General features: G+C 36.2%; 1 protein-coding gene across 2 annotated transcripts; it reads right to left on the reverse strand.

The window, feature by feature from the left end:
- Positions 1-9,565: 9,565 nt before the first annotated feature.
- On the reverse strand, positions 9,566-23,220 carry ttc14 (tetratricopeptide repeat domain 14). Of its 2 annotated transcripts, XM_017478412.3 has the most exons (14): positions 23,063-23,220; positions 21,839-22,015; positions 20,155-20,276; positions 18,578-18,777; positions 18,376-18,460; positions 18,219-18,257; positions 17,799-17,928; positions 16,971-17,126; positions 16,803-16,874; positions 16,575-16,694; positions 16,316-16,438; positions 13,640-13,757; positions 12,451-12,557; positions 9,566-11,666 (listed from the first exon to the last, which is right to left on the reverse strand). In XM_017478412.3, the coding sequence occupies exons 2-14, from the start codon at positions 21,970-21,972 to the stop codon at positions 10,868-10,870; spliced, it is 2,205 nt and encodes a 734-aa protein (XP_017333901.1). In that variant the 5' UTR covers positions 21,973-22,015; positions 23,063-23,220; the 3' UTR covers positions 9,566-10,867. The 2 variants fall into 2 exon arrangements, with proteins under 2 accessions (XP_017333901.1, XP_017333902.1); XM_017478413.3 differs by lacking the exon at positions 18,219-18,257 and having other exon boundaries at positions 23,063-23,219.
- Positions 23,221-26,364: the final 3,144 nt, after the last annotated feature.

The following is a 26,364-nucleotide window of genomic DNA, read 5'->3' on the forward strand; positions in this document are numbered from 1 at the left end:
CTCTCTGCCACCTAAGCAGAAAAAATAACAAAAATTCTGTGGATTAAGGTGCATGCAGGTACTAACAGCTCCTGGAAGTCGTTTGGCAGGATGTTTCATGCTCTTTCCAGATGATTTCAGGACATGTTTCAGCAAAAAAAAAAAAAAAAAAGCAAAGAAACCTTACGCAAGTTGCTTTACCATTTTAAGAACTAGATTTAGATTTCTAATAAACGAGTCAGGAGCAACAGCAGCAAGGAAAGGTGACATGGGGAAGAAACCTTGAGAGGAAAGAGCAGCTCTTAGCTACATATCTACCGTTAAACACATTTCACTTGCTATAGTCTTGATGACAGACAGGCAGACAGAAAGACAGTCAACCAGATAGATAAATAGATAGATTGAAGTAATGGCACCCTTGCCTGTGTGGCTCCTTAGTAAAATTTTCAGGCTCAATAATTCACTGAAGAGAGAAACACACATTTTAACATCAAATCAGAGACGCTTGGATTTGTTTCAAAATTGGTTATCTCAATTTTGAGTACTTTATTACTTGTGCCTTTCAACTAGTCACCCTGGCTTCGGATTTGTCAAGCTGCAGTGAGTCAAGCTGTTTGAGAAGCAGTTTTATTGTTATTGATTGTTTGGTTCCAGTTTTGCTCTCTTGGACGGATGGCTGTGGCACCATCAGAATTCGAACTTGCAATCTCCAAATGATCACCTGTCACATAGGATTAGCAAAAATATTGTTTACTTGCAGAGTACACCTGCATTTGACCGCACCATTTGTCTGTTTTGTCTCCTTGTCTTTGACAGCAGTATTTATGTATTGTAATGCATAAACCTTCTCATAAATCTTCTGTAGCAACTTCCTTCTTAAAGTCTTAAACATCACAAACACGCTAAAGACGTTTCCTTTTATTCCAACAAGCGTATTTAATGCTAAACTGCAGATCATTATCCTCTCTGACATTTTAAAGTATGTGCTGGACATGTGTGATTAACGGCCATAAACTTGTTCGTGTTCACTACCAAGGCTCATGTTTGATTTTGGACAAATCATCATGAACACGTAGAGTTCAGCTATAGGTCTGACGATAATATTGGCAACCACACCTGGACTCCTCAAGGAGTCGGAGAGAGACAGACAGACAGACACATATATACACACACACACACACACACACACCTGTTCTTACACACCTGAGAGACCATCGGCTTGTTCTGAGCCAAGCGAGAATTTAGTGAAGATCAAAGACTCTAAGAATGAATTGCTGATGATGGCGCTCCCCTCCTCGCAGACACATATCCTCATCCAAACAGAGGGTTTAAAGTGTTCGATAATTATATCAGCTAAAGTGTGTGTGTGTGTGTGTGTGTGTGTGTGTTAACCTTTTCCACAGAAATTATGCTGGTATTCAGTATGGCAGTTATATCCATAGCATTTTTACAGTTTTCTGAAAGGAAGTTATTCGAACATGCTCCAATTTTTTTGGATTTGAGTGATGATTATGTCAAGAAAAAGACTTTGCTAAGCTTCTAGAGTAAACAATTATACTACAAGTTCTTTCTTTAGTAAGAGATCTTTCACATTTAGCTAAAAAATGTAAGAATCTAAACACAAGGTCTATATAAAGTTTTTAAAAAAGGGGGGGGGGGGGGTATGTTTTTGGATTTCATAAATAAGAAACATCATTGTGTAATGGCTTGAACATCTATGAAATGCCACACATTTCCCCTAACAAAATTTAATCTAATGCACCAATAAACCACAGCCCTGCTGAATTTTGGATTCTGATTGGTCAGAATAATATTAATGTATTTGTGCTAATATGGTATTGTTTCTGTAGTAACAGTGACTTCACAGGGGCTTGTATGACAAATGCTCCCAATAAACGTAGTGAAAAAATCACTGATATGGTGAAGTTTTCTGTGAGGGGCTATTGATTTAACATTTATGGAAGGAGTCCACACTTGGTCAAAGTCAAAAGAAAGTTTTTTGTCAGAGTATGAGGTAAGTTTTCCGACATCATCAGGACAGAGGAGTTTTTATGTTTTGCACAAGCTGTGGCTTTTTCTTATTAACTATAAGAGAGAGGGAGAAAAATGAGAGTCTGGTGAGGGATCGACTGTTTATAGCTGCTATAAGTGAGAACAGGAACTAAAGTTTCACAGAGGTCCACAACATTCAATGTAACTGGATAAAAAGTGTTACGTCTTTCTTTAATATATAAAAAGCTAAAATTCTTGGCATTGCTGTGGTATAAGAGGTGTAAAACATTTGGGAATGTGCTGTTATAGAAAAATAATCCACTTTGATGTGGTAACAGTAACTTTGCTTCATCATACCACCCTGTCGCTCATTATTTGACTATAAGTGACTTGTGTCATTTAAGTTTGTTTAGTTAAATGACTCATTTATGTTCATTCACAGATTCATTAAGTTGCACGGATTGCACAATTGTGCAGCGAACAAAGAGCTTGAACAGTGTACAAATCTTCAGCTCTGACTGAAAAAGCATAAATGGGACTCAATGGATTCACTGAATACAAGAGTGAATCTCAATCATGAAAGGAGTCACTGAATCAGTGACTTCATGGATCTTTCCGAAAAAGTTATAATAGTATAATGTAAATGTTAAAGCTATTTGATTTACTGATGACTTATGACTTACTGATGCTAAGAAAATAGCACAGCAGAAAGTAAAGAACAACTCCATGCATGCCTGATACTGATTTGTTCACTTTTGTGACTCATTGTAAATTAAACATTTTAAAGCAGTACTTTCACACTCAGCAGGCTAACAGCTCATAGCTTCAGTCCATTATCTGAAAACTTGCACGATTTCCTCACCAGTGGCACGGCTGATTTAAATCCCTCCAGACGATCAGTATGAACCCATCAGCAGTGTCTGAGGATGAGCACACACTCAGTCATTAAAAGCTATGAGTGTTTGTGTATGTGTGTATTAGGCTCAAGCTTCAACAAGCCCTGGTGGAAATGAAGCATCAAATCCCTGCTAAATTCCTCTAATAGTCGCGCAGCAGCAGCAGCTTGCTCTCGTCTGTGTTTTTAAACTCCCTAATTACATTCTCTCTGCATCTAGTTTGCCTACAGGCTCTTGATGAGAGAAAGAGCTCAAGAGGTCTGCAGACTGCCACCATGAAGCAGTATATCTGTTATTCTAAAATCTGTGAAGTTATTACCCGAGATAACAAATTTCATGGAATTTTTTATATTTCACACTTATAGCTCAGAAAAATCTGGCAAAGTTATAGATTCTAACCTTTCACTTAATATAATTAATATAATAAAAATTAAAGTAAATAAAAGATATAAATCCAATCGGAACCAAAAAGTAACACTCCAAATAATAAATAAAAATGAGACATACAAAATGAATTTTAAAAAACACTTCAAATAACACTACAAAATTTGTCAGCAATAGTTTTTATTTCGCCTCTAGAGGCCGCTCTTGTACTGTATAATGACAGCGGACCCTTCTCAGTGGCACTGACAACCGGGTAAAACAATTGCTGTGGATTTTTGCTGATAACCGATAGTTCCAGCAATCAATTATGGGTGCCGATTAATCATCAAACCAATCAATTAGTCGACCTCTAGTCTCAACCAATACAATACTTAAAAATAAGCATTAACATGAGCACTGTGTGATGCATTTACACCATTCATTCATTCATCCTTAGTAACTGTCTGGTCAGGGCTATGTTGGCAGGATTATACAAAAAAATGATCCTGTCCACATATATAGTACAGTCCAATTATAAAGTGGAGTGATGTAGCTGAGGTTGAGGAACTGCCAGAGCCATGTTATGCTGACACTGTTGACGTTTCTATGTCTGGTGATTTACTGTTCTCCAAAAGAAAGGAATAGTTTCATTGCATTACACCACTAATTTATAGTGTATATACAGTCATGTGGAAAATAAATAAATAAGTACACCCCATGGCAATTGTTCACATCTTTGGCATATTTAGACAAGCAAACATTTGGTCATCTTTGAAACAGTGTCTATTAATAAAGTTACTCTTTAGAACTTGTTGAACTCTTTGTTCAAAGTTGATAGTTGAAAAAACCCACAAGAAAAATAGCTTTTCCAATCATTTATTCAACAAAACTATTAATAGATGTGATACCCTTCTGTGGAAAAAGTAAGTACTTCTTGGCATCAGAAGCTAGTACTAACCCTTTCACAGAAATAACTTCTTGTAGGCGTTTTGAATAATTGTTCACCAGTGTCTTTCATCAGCTTGCTGGAATTTTTGACCACTCTTCCATGCAATATTCTTTTAGTTGCAAAATGTTTGAGGGTTTTCTTGCATGTACTGCCCGTTTCAAATCCTCCCACAACATTTCAGTAGGATCCTTGGTAGATTTGCTAGTGTGCTTAGGATCATTATCCTGTTGAAAGGTCCACTTTCGGTTCAACGTCAACTTTTGGACAAATGGCCTCACATTATCATCAAGCACTCTTTGATATGATGCAGAATTCATAGTTGAATCAATGACTGCATTGGCACCCCATCCAGGGTGTACCCAGTCTTGTGCCCAAAGCTCCCTGGGATAGGCTCCAGGTTCCCAGTGACCCAGTAGGATAAGCGGTATAGAAAATGGATGGATGGATGGATCAATGAATGCAAGTTGTCCAGTCCCTGAGGCAGTGAAGCAACCCCAAAACACAACATTTCCACCACTGTGGTTCACAGTTGGTATGAGGTGCTTCTCCTGAAAAGCTGTCTTTGGTCTGCACCAAACATGTCTGCTGTTACTGTGGCCAAACAACTCTATCTTTGATTCATTTGTCCAGAATGACCAGACTGCACTCTCCCAGTATTTTATAGGCTCATCCAAATTAGTTGTAGCAAACTTTAAACGAGATTCAACATGCCTTTTCTTTAGTAATGGTGCCTTGCGAGGTGAGTGTGAGCAGTGGAGTGCATTGCCTATTGTTTTCTCTGTGACGATGGCACCTGTTGCCTCCAAGTGTTTCTAGACCTCTTTCCGAGTGGTCCTTGGCTTCTTGGGCTACTCTTCTGATTATTCTTCTGACTGCCTGGTAAGAAATCTTGCGTGGAGCTCCTGTGCGTGACTGGTTGATGATGGAGTGATGTTGCTTAGACTTGCAAATAATGGTCCCAATGGCACTTACTGGAAGATTCCAAAGTTTTGAAATACATCTGTATCCGATTCCATCAATATGTTTCACAACAATAAGGTTGCGAAGGTCTTGTGAGAGCTCTTTGCTTTTACCCATCATGAGATGTTTCTTGTATGACACCTTGGTAACGAAAAACCTTTTTATACACCATCAATTTTCTAACCCAGCTGATATTAATTTGCACAGACAGAGGGTATAATTACTTACGGATTTCAGTTGGTTCCTTGCCTTGGAGAACTGCTTTTTCTTAGCGTGTTCAATACTTTTTTCCTGTGTCATTCCACTTTATTACACATAACTTCATTTATGGACTTTAATGTTGTGAATACTGATGTCTGGTGAAAATTTCATGTGAATTACCTCATTGGAAATACATTTACTGAAAAAAATGTTGATGCATCCAATACTTATTTCCCCCACTGTACATCATTTCCACTTGAGGATGGGTGTCACGTACATTTATGTCAGACTTCCACTTCTGTGATCAAACACTAGCTAGCAAACTCAGTAATAATTTGAAGACATGTACACTTCTTGATGCAAAGAAAAGTATTGATAAAACACACAGATCAGTACTTCTGTAAATGGCCGATTTATCTTTGTTACCTTATGAACCAGCTAATTCTCTTTTGTAAAGATTTGCAATGCAAAACAGTTCTCCTTTTGCTATGAAGGTTACCAGCTGCTTCAATAGAGCATGCTAAACTTAAGCTAATATTAACATTCTAAATAACAACTTCTCTGAAAATTCCTGCAGTAGAATACTTTGCTCTTCTTCGTTATATTCTATGTCAGACTCCAGGTTTGTATTATGCAACTTAAAATATTTTAAAACACTGTTTATGAATTTTAATGACTAGTGTATAGTACAGGTGTGATGTTCAGAGTAAAAAAATCACTTGAAACACATAGTAAAGACATGAACTTAACATTTTTATTTGTACTTGTTTTGGATTTAAATATTGAATTCTAAGAATATTTTTAGAACTTTGTCATAAATACACTTAACATAGAACCTTCTATGTAATAGTGTCTTACATAGGTATGCGCCCTTACTGACAGATACCACACACAGCCTGAAAGTTAATGGTTCACTGGCAGATGTCTGACACACACACACACACACACACACACACACACACACACACACACACACACACACACACATTGTGTAAAAAGAGCCACACAGCTGTACGAGAAGCTGCTGTGGGTCAGTGGGTGTGAGAGACGCAGTGAGGGAGGCAGGATTAAATCCTGAAGAAACTCAAACACACACACACACACACACACACACACACACACACACACACACACACACACACACAAACACACACATCAAGCCAGACGAACAGGAACCAGACTAAAGTGGGCAATTACAAATGTATTCCATTAAATGAGATTAAGGGGCAGTGAACAGAAAGCATAGCTGTACGCCCGAGCTGGACAACTTTCAGAGATCATCCGCACCGCATCCGCCTCTGAATCCCCCATAACACACTAACACGCACAGAGAGAGAGAGAGAGACAGAGAGAGCACTAAACTTTCTCTTGTAGATCAATGGAAAAAGACACCACAGAACATCTGAAGAGGCATCTTTGCCACTTGTTAATGGAACAGTTACATTTCACATATATACTGAAAGTTTCTAAAGACAACACTTGTGATCATGTAGAAGACATAAATATTATGGACTTATGCACATCCACCGGTCAGTAAGTAATCAATGCATAGAACAGGAACCTCATTCAGTCCCTGTAGGATGTTACAATTTTGTGATCACAGAAATTAATGCAAAATCAAGTAAACTCTGACAATATTCAGAGGAGCTTGCAATTTTTCAAAACTACCACAGATTTGGGCCAAGTCAAATCATATGACGTCCTCACAACATGCATTCAGTCAAAGCCCACTTCAATTCACATGCGTCTAACATGAGTATCGCTAAAAAGTCTCATTTACCAACAAACATCACTGTGAAAGAGTGTGAAAATCAATTTCATGCAATTGCAATTTCATCAATTCAACTTGCATCGCAAATTTTGAAAAAAGCCGCAACAAACACACACAAAAAAAAAAACAGTGAAATCCTGTACAGACTGCTCTTTGGCTTTGGACTTGACTTGGATATGAGGGTGATGAAACTATTTCTTTTCTGTGAAATTTTACATTTTAATCAACAACTATTTATTTAAAAAATTAAATACATTTGTATATTGGAATTAACTTCATTATCTTCATTTGTTAGAAGCAAGAAGCTAATAAGAATAATAATATGCAGAAAATGAAAATAGTCATCATCTTATTAAAAATCACTAAAAACCATAAGACATACAGAAAAATCCACAATGCTATGATTTGTTGATTGTGGCCTCTGAATTAAATTGCTCAGTGCACTGACTGACTGAGATGTGTGGTTAACAAGATACTTTGATGTTTTCCCTGACAGTCTGAAGCATAACTCTTCAGACTTGCTATTGGGATCAGAGTTTTTATTAAGTTTTATTTTTTCTGATCCAATTTCACCCCTGACATAAAGTTCAGCTTAGAAAATCCTTCAGCCAATTTTTAACGTGTTCGAGGTCTTTGTCTGATTTATTTAATTTCTTTTCTGAAAGGAGCTCAGCCCAGTTTTCCACTTAAAGTACTCGGAGGAATAATTCTGCAGTAACAACAACTCATAAGAGCTCCTCAAGGTCATCAGAGGACCTTCAGAGAGCCTGCTCTCAAGAGAAAAGGGAAAAAAATAAGAGCACTGATGGCTAATGTTGAGGGGGAAAAAATAATTATAATAATAGTAGTAGTAATAATAATAATAATAATAATAATAATAATAATAATAATAATAATAATTGTAGCTACCACGTAAACCATACACACATTAAAGAAAAAAAAATGTTATAAACAATCTGACTGAAGATTCTAGCTATAATTTCATTTAGGAACTGGACTGATATCAGGTAAAATATTATCCACTGATTATTGTGAATTAGCACTAAAAGACAAGGAGTGCTATTCGGCTAAACTAACACTTTCAAATGGTGTGACTCTAGAAAATCCTTATGGCTTATGCTTAAGTTGAGTACGTCTTGTTACAAATTTCTATGTCTGAAACACATTTAAAATATATTTTAAACAGGAGGGAAGCTATTTAGCACCTTGCTGTGACCTTGACCCTGTTGTACCCATCCCAAAATCAGTTCATCTGCTGGTTAGAATAATGATTCCATCTAAATCTTACAAACATTTAACTACTCATTCTTGCACTAATGAGAATGAGACGAACGCACAGAGACATTCCACCACCTAGTGATAGAAGTGTGTGTATGTATGTATGTGTATATATACATACACACACACACACACACACATATATACACATAATATATATATATATATATATATATATATATATATATATATATATATATATATATATATATATATATACACATATATATATATATATACACACACATATATATATATATATATATACATATATATATATATATATATATATATACACACATACAATATATATATATTTTATATTATATATATATACACACATACTATATATGTATATATATATATATATACACATATATATACACACGTTATACACACACACACACATATATATATATATATATATATATATATATATATATTTTTTTTTTTTTTTTTTTTTTTAAAGCAGTTTTCCTTGTGGGGTCCAGCCAAATATCCTAAAAAGGTAAGCAAGTATGTAAGCAAGTAATTAATTAATAAATTATTTAATTATTTAATTATTATTTATTCAATAGATACATCAATAAATAAATGCATCTGTATCCTTGTGGTGGGACATATGGTCCCCACCAAGATATATAAACACGCCCACACACACTTTCATCCAACACCAAGGAACACCAAGACTAGTATCCCAACAATATTTTAAAAAGTACTTTGTACTTGTTTGAAAAAAGGAGAAATTTGCAGAACTAACACATTCGTGATCATGTGTGTGTGCCTGCGTGTTTCTTACATTCTGTTTGATAATAATTAACAAGCGCTACCAATACTTAAAATAAGAATAGTTGTTAAAGAAATATCAGGACCAAATTATAATTGCCAATACTACATTAATAATTACTTACTCTAAATTTAAAAACGAATATTTTCACAGTTAATATCAAAATATCTCATAAGAGAATGAGTGCACGTTAAAGATTCGTTTAATATTGTGTAAGCATTATATTATCACCTTTCTAACACACTCAGGTTGTACTGTTGTGTTGAACTGCCCTCTACTGGACATTTTTTTTCTCTCCATTGTATATGGTCAATACATCATTGAACTTGGCTGAAAACTGCTGCTTTTATTATAAAAAATAATGATGCACACAGAAACATGACAACAGATGAAGCTAATATTAAATTTACTGTAAACATCTTAAAGTACAAGCTACAGTAGGTCTAGAAGAAAACTATTAACTTGAAAAAACAATTACTTTTTTGTTGTCGCTTATAAATGATAAAACGCCAAAAACTAGACACCATTTCCATGTAATCACCATACTGTATAGTATTAAGCTGTTGGTTTTTGGGTTTTTTTTTTTTTTTTAGTTTTGCATTAAAGCTACAAAAAGCTAACAGTAAACAAACAAACAAAAAAGATTACAGCCACCAGTTTAGCGTGATGCATATCTAAATTCAGGTATAAATACTGGCTACACAAATTATACAAGATTATGCAAATTCCTTTTGCTTTAACCATCAGTTTATTAGGAGATGCTTGGATATATTGGTTTACATGTTGTACACACATTCCTAAAACATTAATCAGACTGATTGAGAAACAAAAAGCATCAGAGTGAAATCCCTAAAAATAGACAGATGTACATCTAATTATTAGCTAAACTACAATCCGTACATTTCCACACCTGATTACATTCTGCAGTTTATAGCCCTCTATAGAGAAAAATTGGCAACAAACCTCATCCATGAATGTACTGAAATGTACTGACTGTAGTTTAAACCCAGCACTATGAACCACTTTGATAAAGTTTTTAACTACAAAGATTTTTGTGGGTTTTTTGTTTGTTTTTGTTTTTTGTCGTCAAGGAAGCATTTCATTTTAGAAAATTAACAATAAGGTATTAAGAAGTGATAATTGCTACATTAACACATGGTATCATCATGTTTGTTTATTACAAGGCATCAGTGTATCCAGACCTGCCAACCTCGAAGAGTAATAATGCTTTGTCCCATATATTTTCCAAAATTGTTCATTTTTAAATTTGTTGTCTAAAGTTTTCTTCCTCTTTCATCCAAATCACTTTCCTTTAATACATTCCTTTATTATATTTAATATATAACAAACACAGTTAACTGTTATACTAACTGTTAAACTGTTTAACTTATTATATACATGTCTATTGTGAACTAAGTGAACAGACACTTAATTTATTTCAAGTTAATGAACTCAAAACATTCTCCTTTTACCATGACAGACAGTGAGGACATCTTTCATGTGGGAAAATGTGAAGAAGACTCTTCAATGTGTAATTTTTATGTATTTTTAAGTGATAATGTGTATCAGCATATTCCTATGCAATGTAAGGTAAAGGTTGGCAGGTCTGGGTTCTCATGTTCATCACTCCATCTCTATTTGTTTCTTCAAGGCAGGAAGCGATTGCGACAACACAGAAAATTGCATTATATTCATTTCTTCTTTCTTTCTCTCTCAAATTCAGCAATCTGATTAAAGATATCCAATAAATTGGTGGGTACATTCTTTTTCTGGTTTCCCTCCCAGGCTTTGCTCACATCACTGTAGCTTATTTGACGATCATTCCCTTCCCTGACCTCTGACCTCCCATGGCTTCCAGATTTATAAGAGTCTGATCTACGAGAGTCAGATGAGTGAGAATTGCGCGAGTCAGATGTGCGAGAGCTGGATTTCCGCGAGTCGAAATCACGTGAGTCAGATTTGCGTGAGGTTTCTGAATAGGCCGAGGAGGAGGAATCCTTCCTACAGGAAGTGATGCGTGCATTTCTACAACTTTCCTGTTGAGTGCTGTGTTCATCTTCAGATCTTCTGCGATCTCTATATGTATCTTTGTCCCGGCCATTTAATCCGCTGAAGCACTCATTTTGACCCTTGACCTTCCTGTCCTCAGTCTCAGGGCTCCGGGTGAAGGGGTCGTCTTCAAACCTACCTTCTCTGCTTTTTTCATGAGAGAGTGTTCGGTTTTCGGCTCTGTTCTCTCCATCCAGCAGTTTAATGAGGGTTTGTTTCTCATTAATGAAGGATGCTGAGGTGTTAGCAGGAACAGGGTAGTGCTCCTCCTCATCACGTGACGAAACCCTTTGCTTGTGTTTTTTACCACTGTGAGAGGAGCGTCTACGTTTGTGCTTTCGCTTTTTGGGTTTTTTGCGACTGGACAAGTCATCACTGGAGGAATCAGAGCTTGAGGACGTCTCTGACGTGGAGTCATACCTCTTCCTTTTCTTTTTCATCCTGGATAGAAGTCAATTTTATGGACTCCTTAATTCTTTAAAAAGTGTGCAATCAATAGTCATTTTAAAATTCCAATTGAACATAATTAAGCTATTACACAATAATAATGTTTGATTAGAAATGGTTTCATATATTTCCTTTCGATAAAAAAGGCCTTAGAACCTACACCTTCACTTTCATTATAAATACAAAGAAACATGAACATGCATGACAAGCAGTTTGGATATGCCCCATCACAATTAGCTAGCCATCTAGTTAGCTTATCAAGATAGCTCACCACTGTCAAAGCTCCCAGAACCAGTAGGATTTGCTTCATCTTCTCACTGAATCATTTATCATCAACCAACAATAGCAAATAATAATACTTCAATGTTACCATGACAAGTTAGCTAACTGGAAGGTTTCTGTGGCTAACCATCATTCCCTACTAATTATTGCAAAATGAACTGTTATAATTTCATGCCATTGAATCTTTTTAGTGACATCACAAGCTGAGCTCATATACTGCCCCACCCCCAAGTCAGTTTCATAACACATGGCTAAGAAAATCTCCGTTGTAGACAGAAATCTGACCCAAATAACCAAGCTAAAAATAAATAAATGATAAATAAATAAATAAATCAGAATCAATATCCAAGAGGATATTGTGCCATAGAGTTCAGGGGGAGTTTAAACACTACAAATACAGTAATCATAACCATGGTCAGATACTTGTGTAAAAAGTAGGAATAAATACAAAAATGCAGAACCAGACTCCAATCTGTGTGTGAGTATCAGTCATTACCTTTTTTCTTCTTTTAAGATCTTACGTAATTTTTCTGCGCTCGTCTCCGCAGTTAGTTGCTTTTCCTTCTCCTTTGCAGCCTCCTCGGCTTTCAGTTTAAGAGTTTTCTTTAAAGCGGTCAATTGGCACAGTGGAAATTAAAAACCACGTACAAGTGATAAATCAGGCATGCAGGGACATGCAGTAATTTTTTTTTTTTTGCAAGATGGCCATAGATGACAATTCCAGCAGACCGTCAACATTTCAAACATCAGGACATGACAGGACATCAAGAACGTAAGAAAGCATTGTGCGATTTTAAGAATGTACAGAAGACAGACAAAGGTACAGTTACCAGCCAGCACAAGCAGCAGAATACAAACCAGTGTTGATTCAGTCCAAACAGGGTTTTCCAGAGATGGCGTTTGTGCCGAACCGGTGTAATTAGGATTGAGGGTCCAACAGCAATCAGAGTTCAACATCCCAAGTCAAAAGACACACACAAACAACAAAAATATTTCATCAGTGTAACAAGACACAAGGTACATTTCTAAATGTAATTATTTATAACTTTCCAACAAATTTCATAAAACCTGTCAAAAAACAACTTTATCAAACAGTTTGCACCACCCTGAGCCTCAGAGTCTCTATAACCTGCTTTATAAATATTATATTTACTGTAAGGCTGCACATCTGCAGTGTAAAGCTGTAGTTAAAAACCTACACTGTAAATCTGCACATCTGCAGTGTAAAGCTGTAATGTAAACCTACATTGTAAAACTGCACTGTAAAGCTACACATCTGCAGTGTAAAACTGTAATGTACCATACGTTACACTGTAAAGTTGTAAAACTGCACCGTAAACCTGCACATCCGCAGTGTAATTCTGTAATGTAAACCGACATTGTAAATCTGCACATCTGCGGTGTAAAGCTGTAATGTACTGTATGCTACACTGTAAAGTTGTAAAACTGTACTGTAAAGCTACACATGTGCAGTGTAAAACTGTTATGTAAGCCTACACTGTAGAGCTGCACTGTAAATCTACATTGTTTTTTCCAAACAATCAGTTCCATCATTATCACATAAGAAAAAAAAGTTGGAAATACAATGCTATGCCTACAGCCTATGTTGAAAAATTGTTAAACACCTGACAAATAGGAGGAGTGTTTTTCTGACAGGTGATGCATGTGGACATGTTCCAGCTCACCTGGATGTGCATCTGCAGCTTCCTCAGTGCTTCCTTCGCTTCATGAAATGTGTCATCTAAAGCTATTGCTTTCTTATAAAGCCCTTCTGCTGTAATCAGCTTTTCCTCTTCCTCCAGCCTGAGGAGTAGAGACCAGACATCAACCGCACATTTAAACAATTATTTCTTATTAGGATAAGATTCCCAGACTTCCAAAAACTATCAATTAGCATGCACAAAATGTATACATTTTTACATTGGCAATTCGCACAACCAATGGAAAGTTTAAATCTTATAAAATAAAAAATCCATTTCACTTGCTTTACATCTTAGCACTGTCTTAAATAGTGTGTAAATGATTCCTAGACGTAAACATTATTTGGCGACACTATGAATTTAAGCAAATCATTATTTACTTACCCAAACCCAGTTAGCATTGTATATATTGTTATATAACTGGCTTATTTAGAGAGATATGAGCTCACTTTGCTCAATTCTCCCTATGGAGCTCCTAATCTTGAATACAGTGCCCTCCACTAATATTGACACCCTTGGTAAATGTGAGCAAAGGCGGCGGTAAAAAAAAATGTCCATTGTTTAAACTTGTGAAATTTTGTTCAAAAAGATTAACAAAAATACTCTGCTCTCATGGATATCAGACAATTGCAAACACAACACAGGTTTAGAAAAATACCTTCGTTAAATATAGGTGTGCAACAATTATTGGCACCTCAATGAATTCAAATGAGAAAAATATATTTGAAGTATATTCCCATTGATATTTTACATTTGTTTTAGTACACCTGGGTGACTAGGAACATTAAAGTGTTCAATCATGACTTCCTGTTTCACAGGGGTATAAATATGAAGTAACACATAGGCCAAATTCCCTTAAGCCTAGTTCACAGTAAACGATTTTAAACCAAATTTGCAAGTCGCCGAGCTCACCAACAAAAACCACTTGATCAGAGGCAGCTCGGCGAGCAGTAAGCATCACCAATCAGCAGTCGATCGTTATGTGTTAGAGGCTCGCTGACACATCACCACACAGATATTTGGCATGATAAATATCAGGACCTGTCAGGCGACTCCATATCCCGTGGTGTGAAAAGTGTCGTCACGTTGATTGCAGCAATGAGCTACAGCCAATGAGAGAGCAAGGCATGGGGTGGGGAAGGGAAACCCGCAAAACCTTTTTACTCACCTCCAACTTTCTCTGTAGCACACACAATTCCTGCTGCCCATTTGTGCTAATCCATTCTTTCATCCACTTTTATTTGTCTCTCATACCACTTTTTTCTGTCCTACATCCATCTTCAAATAAACAACTCAGACACGTTTCACGTGTGGTTTTCGCGTCATATATCTGTGTCACTTCTCATGTGTGTTTTCGTGACAAAACGTTGTCTGGACACCAGACAGAGTCGTCAGGTGACAGAGTCGTTGTCAGGTCGTGTAGTGTGTGACCCCCTGTCGCCGAGCAATAACATAGTGTGAAAACCACAACGACTTCAAGACTCCCGATTACAAGAGGAAAAAGTTGTGTAGTGTGAGCTTAGCCTTAGTCATTCATAAGAATGGGTAAGAACAAGGAATATGGCTGTGATGTGCACAAAAGAAAGATTGTTGAGCTTCACAAAATGGGAAGTGGCTATAAGAAAACAGTACAATCACTGAAAATGCCCATTTCCACCATCAGGGCAATACTTAAGAAGTTCCAGTCAACTGGAAATGTTATGAATCAACCTGGAAGAGGATGTGTGTCTAAATTGTCTCAACACACTGTGAAGAGGATGGTTCGAGTGGCCAAAAAAAAAAAACCATCTCCAAGGATCACAGCTGGAGAACTGCAGAAGTTAGCTGTATCTTGGGGTTAGAAAGTCTCCAAAACTACAATCCAAAGTCACCTACATCACCACAAGTTGTTAGGAAGGGTTTCAAGAAAAAAGCCTCTACTCTCATCCAAAAACAAGCTCAAGCATTCAGTTTGCCAGACACTACTAGATTGGGTTCTATGGTCAGATGAAACCAAAATAGAGCTTGCTGGAAATAAACACCAGAGGTGGTTTTGGCGCACACAGAGAGGTAGCCATATGGAAAAGTACGATAATGGTTTACTGACCAAAAAATCAAGGTCCTGCCATGGCCATCCCAGTCCTCTGACTTGAAACCCATAGAAAACCTGTGGGGTGAACTGAAGTGGAGAGTCCAGCAGCATGGGCCTCAAAATTTGAAGGATCTGGAGAGATTCTGTATGGAGGAATGGTCTCAGCTCCCTTATCCCATGTATTCTCCAACCTCATCAGGCATTATAGGAGAAGACTCAGAGCTGTTATCTTGCAAAGGGAGCTAGCACAAAGTATTGACTAAAAGAAAGCCAATAATTGATGCACACCTATATTTAACAATTTTTTTTTCATAAACCAGTGTTGTGTTTGCAATTGTTTGATATCCATGAGAGTAGAGTATTTTTGTGAATTTTTTTAACAAATGATCAAAAGGTTAAACAATAAAGACAACTTTCCACAGCCTTCTTTGCTCATATTTACCAAGGGTGTCAATATTAGTAGAGGGCACTGTATGTGGATGCAAACAAAATCTTATAGGAACTAACAGGTAACAGTTATAAAATTAAATTCAACCCAGGAATCTGTGAGCGATGAACACAGGAAGTTTTATTTGTCTAAACAGACTTACTGGCCACCTCGTTCCACCAGTGTTTGGCACAGATATTTCTTAGCGTTCCTGTGTGTTGGGCAGCTTTCCAAAGCTAGCTCAAAGTCACTGATAGCTTTCACCAAGCTGCCTTTAGTGGCATATCTGCAGAAAGAAAGCATTTGTATTAACAAAAATGCTTAGAAACGCTTTCTATTAACAAAAATCGAATCTGTTTAACTTGGTAGAAAAAAAAAAGAATTAATTGTGAATTGTTTTGATTTCAGGTGGAGGAGCTTACAGAGCACCACGTGCTACGAGAGCCTCGACATTATTGGTGTCCATCTCTAAAGCCTTGTTGTACTCATTCATTGCTTCTACATGGCGGCCTGATTTGAAATGATTCACACCAGCTTTCACACTGCAAAAGATTCACACAGTAAATGAGTTTCCATTTCAGTGTTACATTAATAAGACATAATCGATAAAATAAAGACAAGTTAATGGATAAGATGCATATCATGCGTACCATTTCAATGCCCAGGAAGCAGACTGCTTCTTCCGAATTGCACTTGCAAAATCATCTTCCATGAAATGTTTACTATAAAACAAATAAAATTAACTATATATTTTGTACTACACATAATTATCATACCCAAATTTGTATTTACAAAAAATAAATAAATCACTCTTATACCTCTGTAATCCTCTCATTAGTGAGTGAGATTGTGTGTCACCGATTCCCAGCATGCCGAGCAAATAGTCAACACTGGATGGGTTAGAGAAGCCGAGTGAACTCTGGAGTAACATCTCGTATGACTCTCTGCTGTCTGTAGTCACCTGTTCACCACGACTGAACAAGAGCGGAAAAAAATAAAAATAAACCACCACTCAGAGATAATGCTGGAAACAGCCATAACCCAAGTTATATTGGTCAGTGGTATGCCTTTTTCCACTGGTATCCAGTGGGGTGCCAATAATTTTTGTACAGATAAACAGATGGAGTTATAGTGTGTAACTGTGGACTAACAAATTGTAGCATTCCTCCCATTGGACAGTGTAGCTCGGCCCAGTAACATATCCATAATCCTGCATTTTTGTCAGGCACTGAGGGCATATGGACAGAGTTAGAAATAAATCACTGACTGGCTAAACAAATTAGTCGCAAAATCATCCTGATAATGTCTACAGCTTTTCCATCATTTTCTCTAATTATAAGTCTCTTTTCTAATTGTTTATTTTAGAGGAAACAATTTTAACATCCTTTTTAAGGTTTAATTTTTTTTTAATTTACTCACAATTGTTCTCTGACTGCAGTTTGATATAAACTTGGTTTTATTTTATTTTTTCTTGCGATCCAAATCACGTTAGAGCTAAATCCCAAATAACAATGACTAGATAGGGGGAAATGGATAAGAAAGCAAACAATAAAAGTTTAAATCCATTTATTTATCACTAAGATTAAAGTATTGGCACCAATAAGAGTTCAATAAGAGGAGGATATAGCGCACACAGTTCATCTTACGTGTAGTGAAGAGGTAACTCTTCTTTGCTTATTACACCCAATTTGGTTCGCTCCATGTTCAAGGCCAGAGAGGTGGGATAAAGTGAGACTGTCAGCTTCTCGTGATAGCGGTCAATGTCCTTCACACCAGCTAAACAAAATTGGATAATACATCTTAAATGTATTAGTCATGTGTAAAATGTGAGTTTTAAATTCATAATAGTCATGTTGAAATAAAGGGGTATCTGTTTAATTTGATAGATTTTAAGGATTACCATGGAAATTTACAATTATTAAAATTAAGGTGTTTAAATAAATAAAAAAATCAAGAATGTAGATATTGTATATGTGTAACATACAAGAGATATGTATTTCTTAACCTCTACATTTATTCATGATAAATTCATCATTCCAGCTGAAACTGAAAGATTTAAAACACACCTGTGTTACTTAAAAGATAATAAATCCAAACAATGTGCTCTAAATGTAAAAGAAAAGAAAGAAAAACGTAGAATCAAACTGAATCGAATTGTATTATGTAAAACAGTATCATGATTCGAATTGTGACTGGGGTGTTCTATTCCTCCTCTAAACGTACCTCTGATCAAATCCCCAATGTGGAAATAAGACAAAGGATCATCATGATTTCCGGTTGATGGGACATCTCTGATTGGACACAGACCCTAAGAAAGACAACACAAACAAAAGTCTCTCACTTAAAAGAATGATGTGAAACCCCATATAACAGTGCAGGGTAAGTGTGAGCATTCAGGTCAAAGTGTAAATCATGTTTAAGGCACCATGATCTCCAGATCTTCTACGTCCCTCTCCATTCCCCCAGCAGTGCAGAGAAGATTAACAAAGAACCCGAAATCTCGGATTGACGTAATTCTGCCGATGACTACATCGCCTCGCTCCACATCTCTGTAGAAAAGTTCTCTCCTCTCGTTATAAGAAACATCCATGAATTGTTCCAATGGAGGCATGATGGCATATGGCTCTGCGAAATCAGCATCATATATACTTCACACATCTCTACTGAGATTTTTATTTTACACAATATCAAAATGAACATTTTCAAGTGGTCAAGTATTTCACAAACAAGAATTTCATCATTATTATTAATAACACTAGGACTGCTGTGTATAATGTAAATACTCAAGTATTGGTTTGTTATACTCATGAAATTACACGGATGTGTTCTTGATATCGAGGATGCATCGGATGCAGACCTGAGCACACCTAACCCGCATGAAGTCCCCGAAGTCATTGCAGCAAAACAATAGCAGTTAACGGAAGCCTGACCCATACCTGTATTTAGCATCATTTTAATGACAATCTAAATAAATCTAAATACGTATTTAGAAAGAATGATTTTGGTAAATGAATTAGATTGAGATATATATGAGGCTGTTGAAAAGTCAAATTTATCCCACAGAAGTATTTTGATTAAAGGCTAGCTTCCATCCTGAGGTAACGGTAAACTCTTTAGCTTAGGTTTTAGTTAACGTGAGGTCGCAGTTACAAGCAGAGAGCTTACTACATTAAAACATGCTTAATTAATTTTTGGTTAATCAGTCAGTTAAAAGTAAATCTATTAACCAGCTGAAACATATTACTTAGGGAGCACGGCAGAGATGAGGACCTTGCCCCACTACTAGAAATGTGCTTGGACGGTCCATTGCACAACAGGAAGCTCACAGAATATCTCAATTTTCACAAAGATGCATTCTATGTACTCCTGTCCTTCAGAGTTCATTCTTCCAAGGTAGCCATTCAAGACCAGACTTCACGAGAACGCAAGTCTGTTCTCTGAATTAAGAAACAGTTCATATTTCCCTGAATAAGAGTCAATCTACTACAAAACAATATGGTCTAGAAAATACACTTTATACACCAAATCAAAAAGTATTATTGCTTAAACAAGTAACTGAAGGTGGAATGGTAAACACAAAGGTGTAATGCTGCTACAAAGTCACAGGCACAAGCTGAACATCTAAAATCCTTAGTCATTTTGATTCATTTTATTTCTGTCATCATTGCACAGCAATATGCTCACTCTCAAAATATTAGTGGATTTAAAGCTCATAAAGTCCAAGTAAATGGGTGATTGTTAATGAGATTTCAACCATGTCAGACACAGTGTCTATTATTTGTTTAGACTCGTATGTTATTGACTTTTGGTTTGTATAATAAAAAACAGATGCAGAAATAATTTGGAACTAAATTCTACATATTTGGAACTGCAGTAACTAAAATCTATATCTAAAACTATGGTTAATTATTAGATATAACTATTATTGTTTTAAGGGTGGTTTTAAGGACTCTGGGTTTTACAGCTTTGATTATGTATTTGAACTGTGCATAAAAAAAACACCTTGTGACTCTTCCTGCCACTCCTCTTCTCCAGGTGTGGTTGATTTCCATGCTGGAGCAAACAGAAGGTCTGCTTTCCTTGCAATAAACTGTTCCACAACAGGACTGTCATCTTCTTTATCCCTGTTACAACACATGAACAGAGAAAAACAGCATTAAGTACAATTGCTAAAAACATCCTTGTTGCAGCCACTATGCATGAGGATTGTGAAATGTGTGGCAAAACTAACAACTGAACGAGAATTTGAGAATAATAGTTACAAATGTGCTGCTATAAAATCTAAGACTGCCTTGGATCAACTGTACTGACCAGAACATGTAACCAAAAAAAATCCACTTTGTTTTTTTTTTTTTTTACAATTTTTTTTACAATAAATTTATATGATGCCTAAACAAAATTTATATCCAGTTCAGAGTTAGGATTTCCAAAAAGGTGTTCATAAAAACAGGCTGGATTTTCATCATGCTCTCTGGTTGGTGTTGGCATGAGGTGCTTACTTGCAAATTAATAAATGTAGCACTAGGGGTGTTTTTTCTTCCAAGGAAATACAATTTATGATCAGATGCATAATGTATAATATTAGTTAACAGGCTCAGTAGAAAAGATATAAGCACTACAGGCCATGCCTCCTTCACTTTGGCTGACCATTCCAGAGGTCATGCCTCCTTCACTGGGAATGACACACAGTGACACAGCTCCTTCGCTGGGAATGACACACAGTGACAAGTCCTTTACTGGGAATGATACAGAAGTTACGCCTCTTTCACTGGGACTGAGACACTAGGCCACAATGTCATCACAGAGTGCCACACAGAGGCCACATCATCATCACAGAGTGCCACACAGAGGCCACAATGTGATCACAGAGTGCCACAACGTGATCACAGAGTGCCACAACGTGATCACAGAGTGCCACACAGAGGCCACAACGTCATCACAGAGTGCCACACAGAGGCCACAACGTCATCACAGAGTGCCACACAGAGGCCACAACGTCATCACAGAGTGCCACACAGAGGCCACAACGTCATCACAGAGTGCCACACAGAGGCCACATTATCACCACAGAGAGCCACACAGAGGCCACATCATCACCACAGAGAGCCACACAGAGGCCACAAGTTCTTCATTGGAATTGAGACAGAGGCCACACATCTTTCACTGTTACTGACAGATATAGAGGCACAGGGCACGCCTCCTTCTCTGGGACTAATGGACAAAAGCCACACCTCTTTCTCTAGGACTAATAGACACAGGCCACACCTCCTTCTCTGGGACTAATGGACAAAAGCCACATCTCTTTCTATAGGAATAATGGACACAGGCCACGCCTCCTTCTCTAGAACACTAACTGACAAAATTCATGCCTCCTTCTCTGGGACTAATGGACACAGAAACGATGCCTCTTCTACTGGGTCTGAGGCACTGAGGTTAATTTTTTTTCTGTTCTAAAATGTATTTAATATTCTGTCTAAACACAGATGAAGCTTCTAAAAATAGACCGTTGGAACCAATTTACAGAACTGGGAAATCCCATAATATTATAGTCATATCTAATATGAAAACAGTTAGTGACAAAAAAAAATTTTAAGGTCAAATTTTGAATCTAAAGTTTATATGTTCAACCTAATAAACAGATGTACATGATTTCTCAGATCAGGATCATGAAAAATTCAACTGGTACCTCTGGTTCACAGATTTGGCGAGATCAGCTGTAACATGTTTAAAGTCTGGATTTTCACTCTGTTCACATTTTAAAAGAGAAAACAGGGTCTGTCCATGAAACGCCACGGACTGCTTGAGTAAATCTCTATCCATGCTCAACAATACGTTCTCCTTGCACCGGTACACATACTCCAACCTGAGGAGAAAGACAAAAAACACTGATATTACTGGCAACTTTATATTACAAAGCATACCACAGCACTGCTGAATTCAGCGTGAGAGACAGAGAGAGACAGTGAGAGAGACAGGAAGTAACGACTGTTTATAACTAATGAGAACAGGTACTAAATTGTTTCACGGACATAGACAACATTAAATGTAGCTACAAACAGAAAAAGTACAACATGTCATTGTTTATTAAATAATAAATGTAATCACTGACAAACTGTTGTGAAATAAAAAGAATACAACACTTCAGGATATGTTGTTATAGAAAACTTCAGGGTGGTTACAGAAACCCTGCATCATCACACTGGCACACTGTTGCTTAATTTAATATAAAAGCACAACCCATTGTTTTATTCCTTACATATAATCCATGCAGTGGGAGGACGACATTAATAAACATGCCAGATTAATTAGAGGAAAAAAAACAGGAGCTTATAGACTCATAAGAACTGTTCTTATTTAAACATAACAACTGTACCTACAATTATTATTATTTTATTATTATTATTTTAAGGTGTGCAATGCATAGAACACTTAACATAACATCTAATATAGAATACGAATTTAAGTAGAAATACTACACTTTTTTTTTTTTTTTACTGCGATGTAATAATGAAGCAGGGCAGGTTTGTTAATTCATCAAAATGTTAACACATATTTAGGAAACATTCAATCTCTACAACAGACTAAATCTGAAATTGGTCCTAACAAATAAGATGCTAAAAACAGCTAGCTAAACTAGCGCGTTAAGCTAGTGTAAGCGCTGACTAGCTTCTCGTAGACAGCTGCGAGCTCCCCATACAAATATAATAATCTCCGACGTGTCTTTTGAATAAAATGCTAAACTCAGTTTATTTTCCTTAATTCAATACACTAAGACACAAAACAAAACCTGAGCTAAAATGAGCAGCTATAGGATAACACTACTAGTAAGCATATGCTAAACGGCACATGTCCTAAATGCTGCCTGAATTTTTTTTTTTTTTTTTTTTTTTTATCCTGTCAAAATCTGTACCTTCTGATATTTCATTTGTAGGCATCTTCAGCATTGTAGATGATAGATGTTTGTAGAAGTGTGCTCTATTTTAGCACTGACTAGTTGCTGGATACGTCTGCAAAAAAGAGGGGAAAAAACTGACACGAAGCTAATAAACTGCGTTAGATAGCGGAGTTTTTCAAGATAAAAGTCACTAACGTCGCCATCATCCTTCACATTCATGCGCGTTAATTGACATGAATATTGTCTTATCATATTAATTAAATTATATTTGTTAAACATTAACCCTGCTGTAGGTGATCCACTCATATCTACTACTGACTCTGCTGTCATTTTTGTAGACGTGAGAGTTTTTTTGAGCATCATTGTACAATAAGAATGAACGATTTCTGCTTTCCAGTGGCTTCACCAGCAACAAACATAATATTATATAATTAAAATTAAATAAATAAAACCGTTAGATGATGATGACTATTATTATTATTATTATTATTATTATTATTATTATTATTATTATTATTATTATTATTATTATTATTTATTTTAAGCCCATTTTACAGCACACCAACACACTGTCAGTGTAAATCAACATGAACTTTACACTACACACTGTCAGCACACAGAGCGTCTATTTAAAGTAGCCCAGAAATCAAAAGTGGTGTTTCAAAACTTTCTGTAATGGTCACTTTATGTCATAACACCAATACAACTATATCTGAAAAAATAAATACAGAAAATAATTTTGCAGATATTCTAGATTTATTTTTATAGTCCATCACTTCTGGGATAACAATCAACATTTTTTAACAATCAACATCTTCATTATCCTCCAATTAACAACACAAACAAAAGTCTCTCACTTAAAAGAATGATGTGAAACCCCATATAACAGTGCAGGGTAAGTGTGAGCATTCAGGTCAAAGTGTAAATCATGTTTAAGGCACCATGATCTCCAGATCTTCTACGTCCCTCTCCATTCCCCCAGCAGTGCAGAGAAGATTAACAAAGAACCCGAAATCTCGGATTGACGTAATTCTGCCGATGACTACATCGCCTCGCTCCACATCTCTGTAGAAAAGTTCTCTCCTCTCGTTATAAGAAACATCCATGAATTGTTCCAATGGAGGCATGATGGCATATGGCTCTGCGAAATCAGCATCATATATACTTCACACATCTCTACTGAGATTTTTATTTTACACAATATCAAAATGAACATTTTCAAGTGGTCAAGTATTTCACAAACAAGAATTTCATCATTATTATTAATAACACTAGGACTGCTGTGTATAATGTAAATACACATTATACTTCACATTCATGCGCGTTAATTGACATGAATATTGTCTTATCATATTAATTAAATTATATTTGTTAAACATTAACCCTGCTGTAGGTGATCCACTCATATCTACTACTGACTCTGCTGTCATTTTTGTAGACGTGAGAGTTTTTTTGAGCATCATTGTACAATAAGAATGAACGATTTCTGCTTTCCAGTGGCTTCACCAGCAACAAACATAATATTATATAATTAAAATTAAATAAATAAAACCGTTAGATGATGATGACTATTATTATTATTATTATTATTATTATTATTATTATTATTATTATTATTATTATTATTATTTCTTTTAAGCCCATTTTACAGCACACCAACACACTGTCAGTGTAAATCAACATGAACTTTACACTACACACTGTCAGCACACAGAGCGTCTATTTAAAGTAGCCCAGAAATCAAAAGTGGTGTTTCAAAACTTTCTGTAATGGTCACTTTATGTCATAACACCAATACAACTATATCTGAAAAAATAAATACAGAAAATAATTTTGCAGATATTCTAGATTTATTTTTATAGTCCATCACTTCTGGGATAACAATCAACATTTTTTAACAATCAACATCTTCATTATCCTCCAATTAACTGCTCTTTACAACTTATATGTCCCACCCCAGGGGTGTGTCTTGCTCTACAGTAGCAGCTTTTTAGCAGTAAACATGGTTCATCAGTGTGTTACTGCACACTGCTGCCTTTTACAACCATCTGGTTCTCCATAACAGGCTCATGTTAAACTCTTCACTGTTCTCCTTATTTATCTAGCTTACTAAGCTACTGACAGGTTGTGGATGCCCATGAGTCTGGCAAGAGATTTAAAAAGATCTCCAAATTATGCATGTTATGTATGTTTATAATAATGTATGTTTATATTATATATTCAGATATTTGCATATTTACTAAACCAGTGCAAGAAAACAGTAATGATTGCTTTACATCCCAACACACATGGGCCGCAATGCTTTTGGTGTTAAATGGCCTTTACACTCTTGCAATTATTACATAAAATGCAATATGTGAATCCAACTAACCCCAGAATCATTTGCTACTGATCTCCTACATTTCCTAACTTTGAAACTCTGCAGTGCAATGCACAAGCTCAGTCCTCTGATTAGATGTGGTGAATGCAGTACGCCCACAGTTACACACTCTTACACACAGTGATTCATAATAACAACATTGTTAAATGTGTAAATATAAGAATCCATGTGCTACCATTCCCTCTTCTTATACCCAGTGATGGAAATGGCTGAGATACACTGGGAGGGCTCTAGTTGGGGAGATTTTTGTTTGTTTGTTGTATCAACAAAAGTAAGAGTGACAGCCTGTGTCAGTGAAATAAAAAAATGAAAGTGGTACACTAAACGCCCATGTGCTTTATGCTTGAGAATCTGCATAAATGACAGCTAAAACACTTTATAAACATTACATATCTCTCTGTGTAACTATTGACCAAGTTTCTATTTGTAATGAACACGTAGGTTAACATAACTATGGATATAATATTTAGCAAGCCATGATAGTGAAAATAAATTAAGGATAAGGGTCTTCAAAATAGATTAAACCTGGATCATTTCAGGTATGTGCACACAGCTTTATCCATATCAAAGTTTCTAAAAGCCTTCTGTTAAGTTCTTCAGCTCTGTTAAGCCTCCATTAACTTACCTGAGGTGGTCTGATCGGCCCTATGAGGATGCCTGCTGATAGAGTAGTGTTCCCATTGGCTACAGCCTGTATGTATTATGGTGAATTATGAAAGTCAATATTGTGCAACCATACGCAGAATATCCCCACTATGCTTATGTGCGGAACTCGCTTTCATAGGCTTTCGAGAGGATAAAAGATAGAAAACCTTTTCATTTCTGAAAATAAATTAGGCCATTCGAAATGGAACACTGTCCCCCCCTTGAAATTCACTCACCACCCTGTTTATACCACAGCAATTTGGCAATAATTACAATTACACTTTAATTATGT

Source organism: Ictalurus punctatus, chromosome 10, assembly GCF_001660625.3.
Source record: "Ictalurus punctatus breed USDA103 chromosome 10, Coco_2.0, whole genome shotgun sequence".
Taxonomy (NCBI): Eukaryota; Metazoa; Chordata; class Actinopteri; order Siluriformes; family Ictaluridae; genus Ictalurus; species Ictalurus punctatus.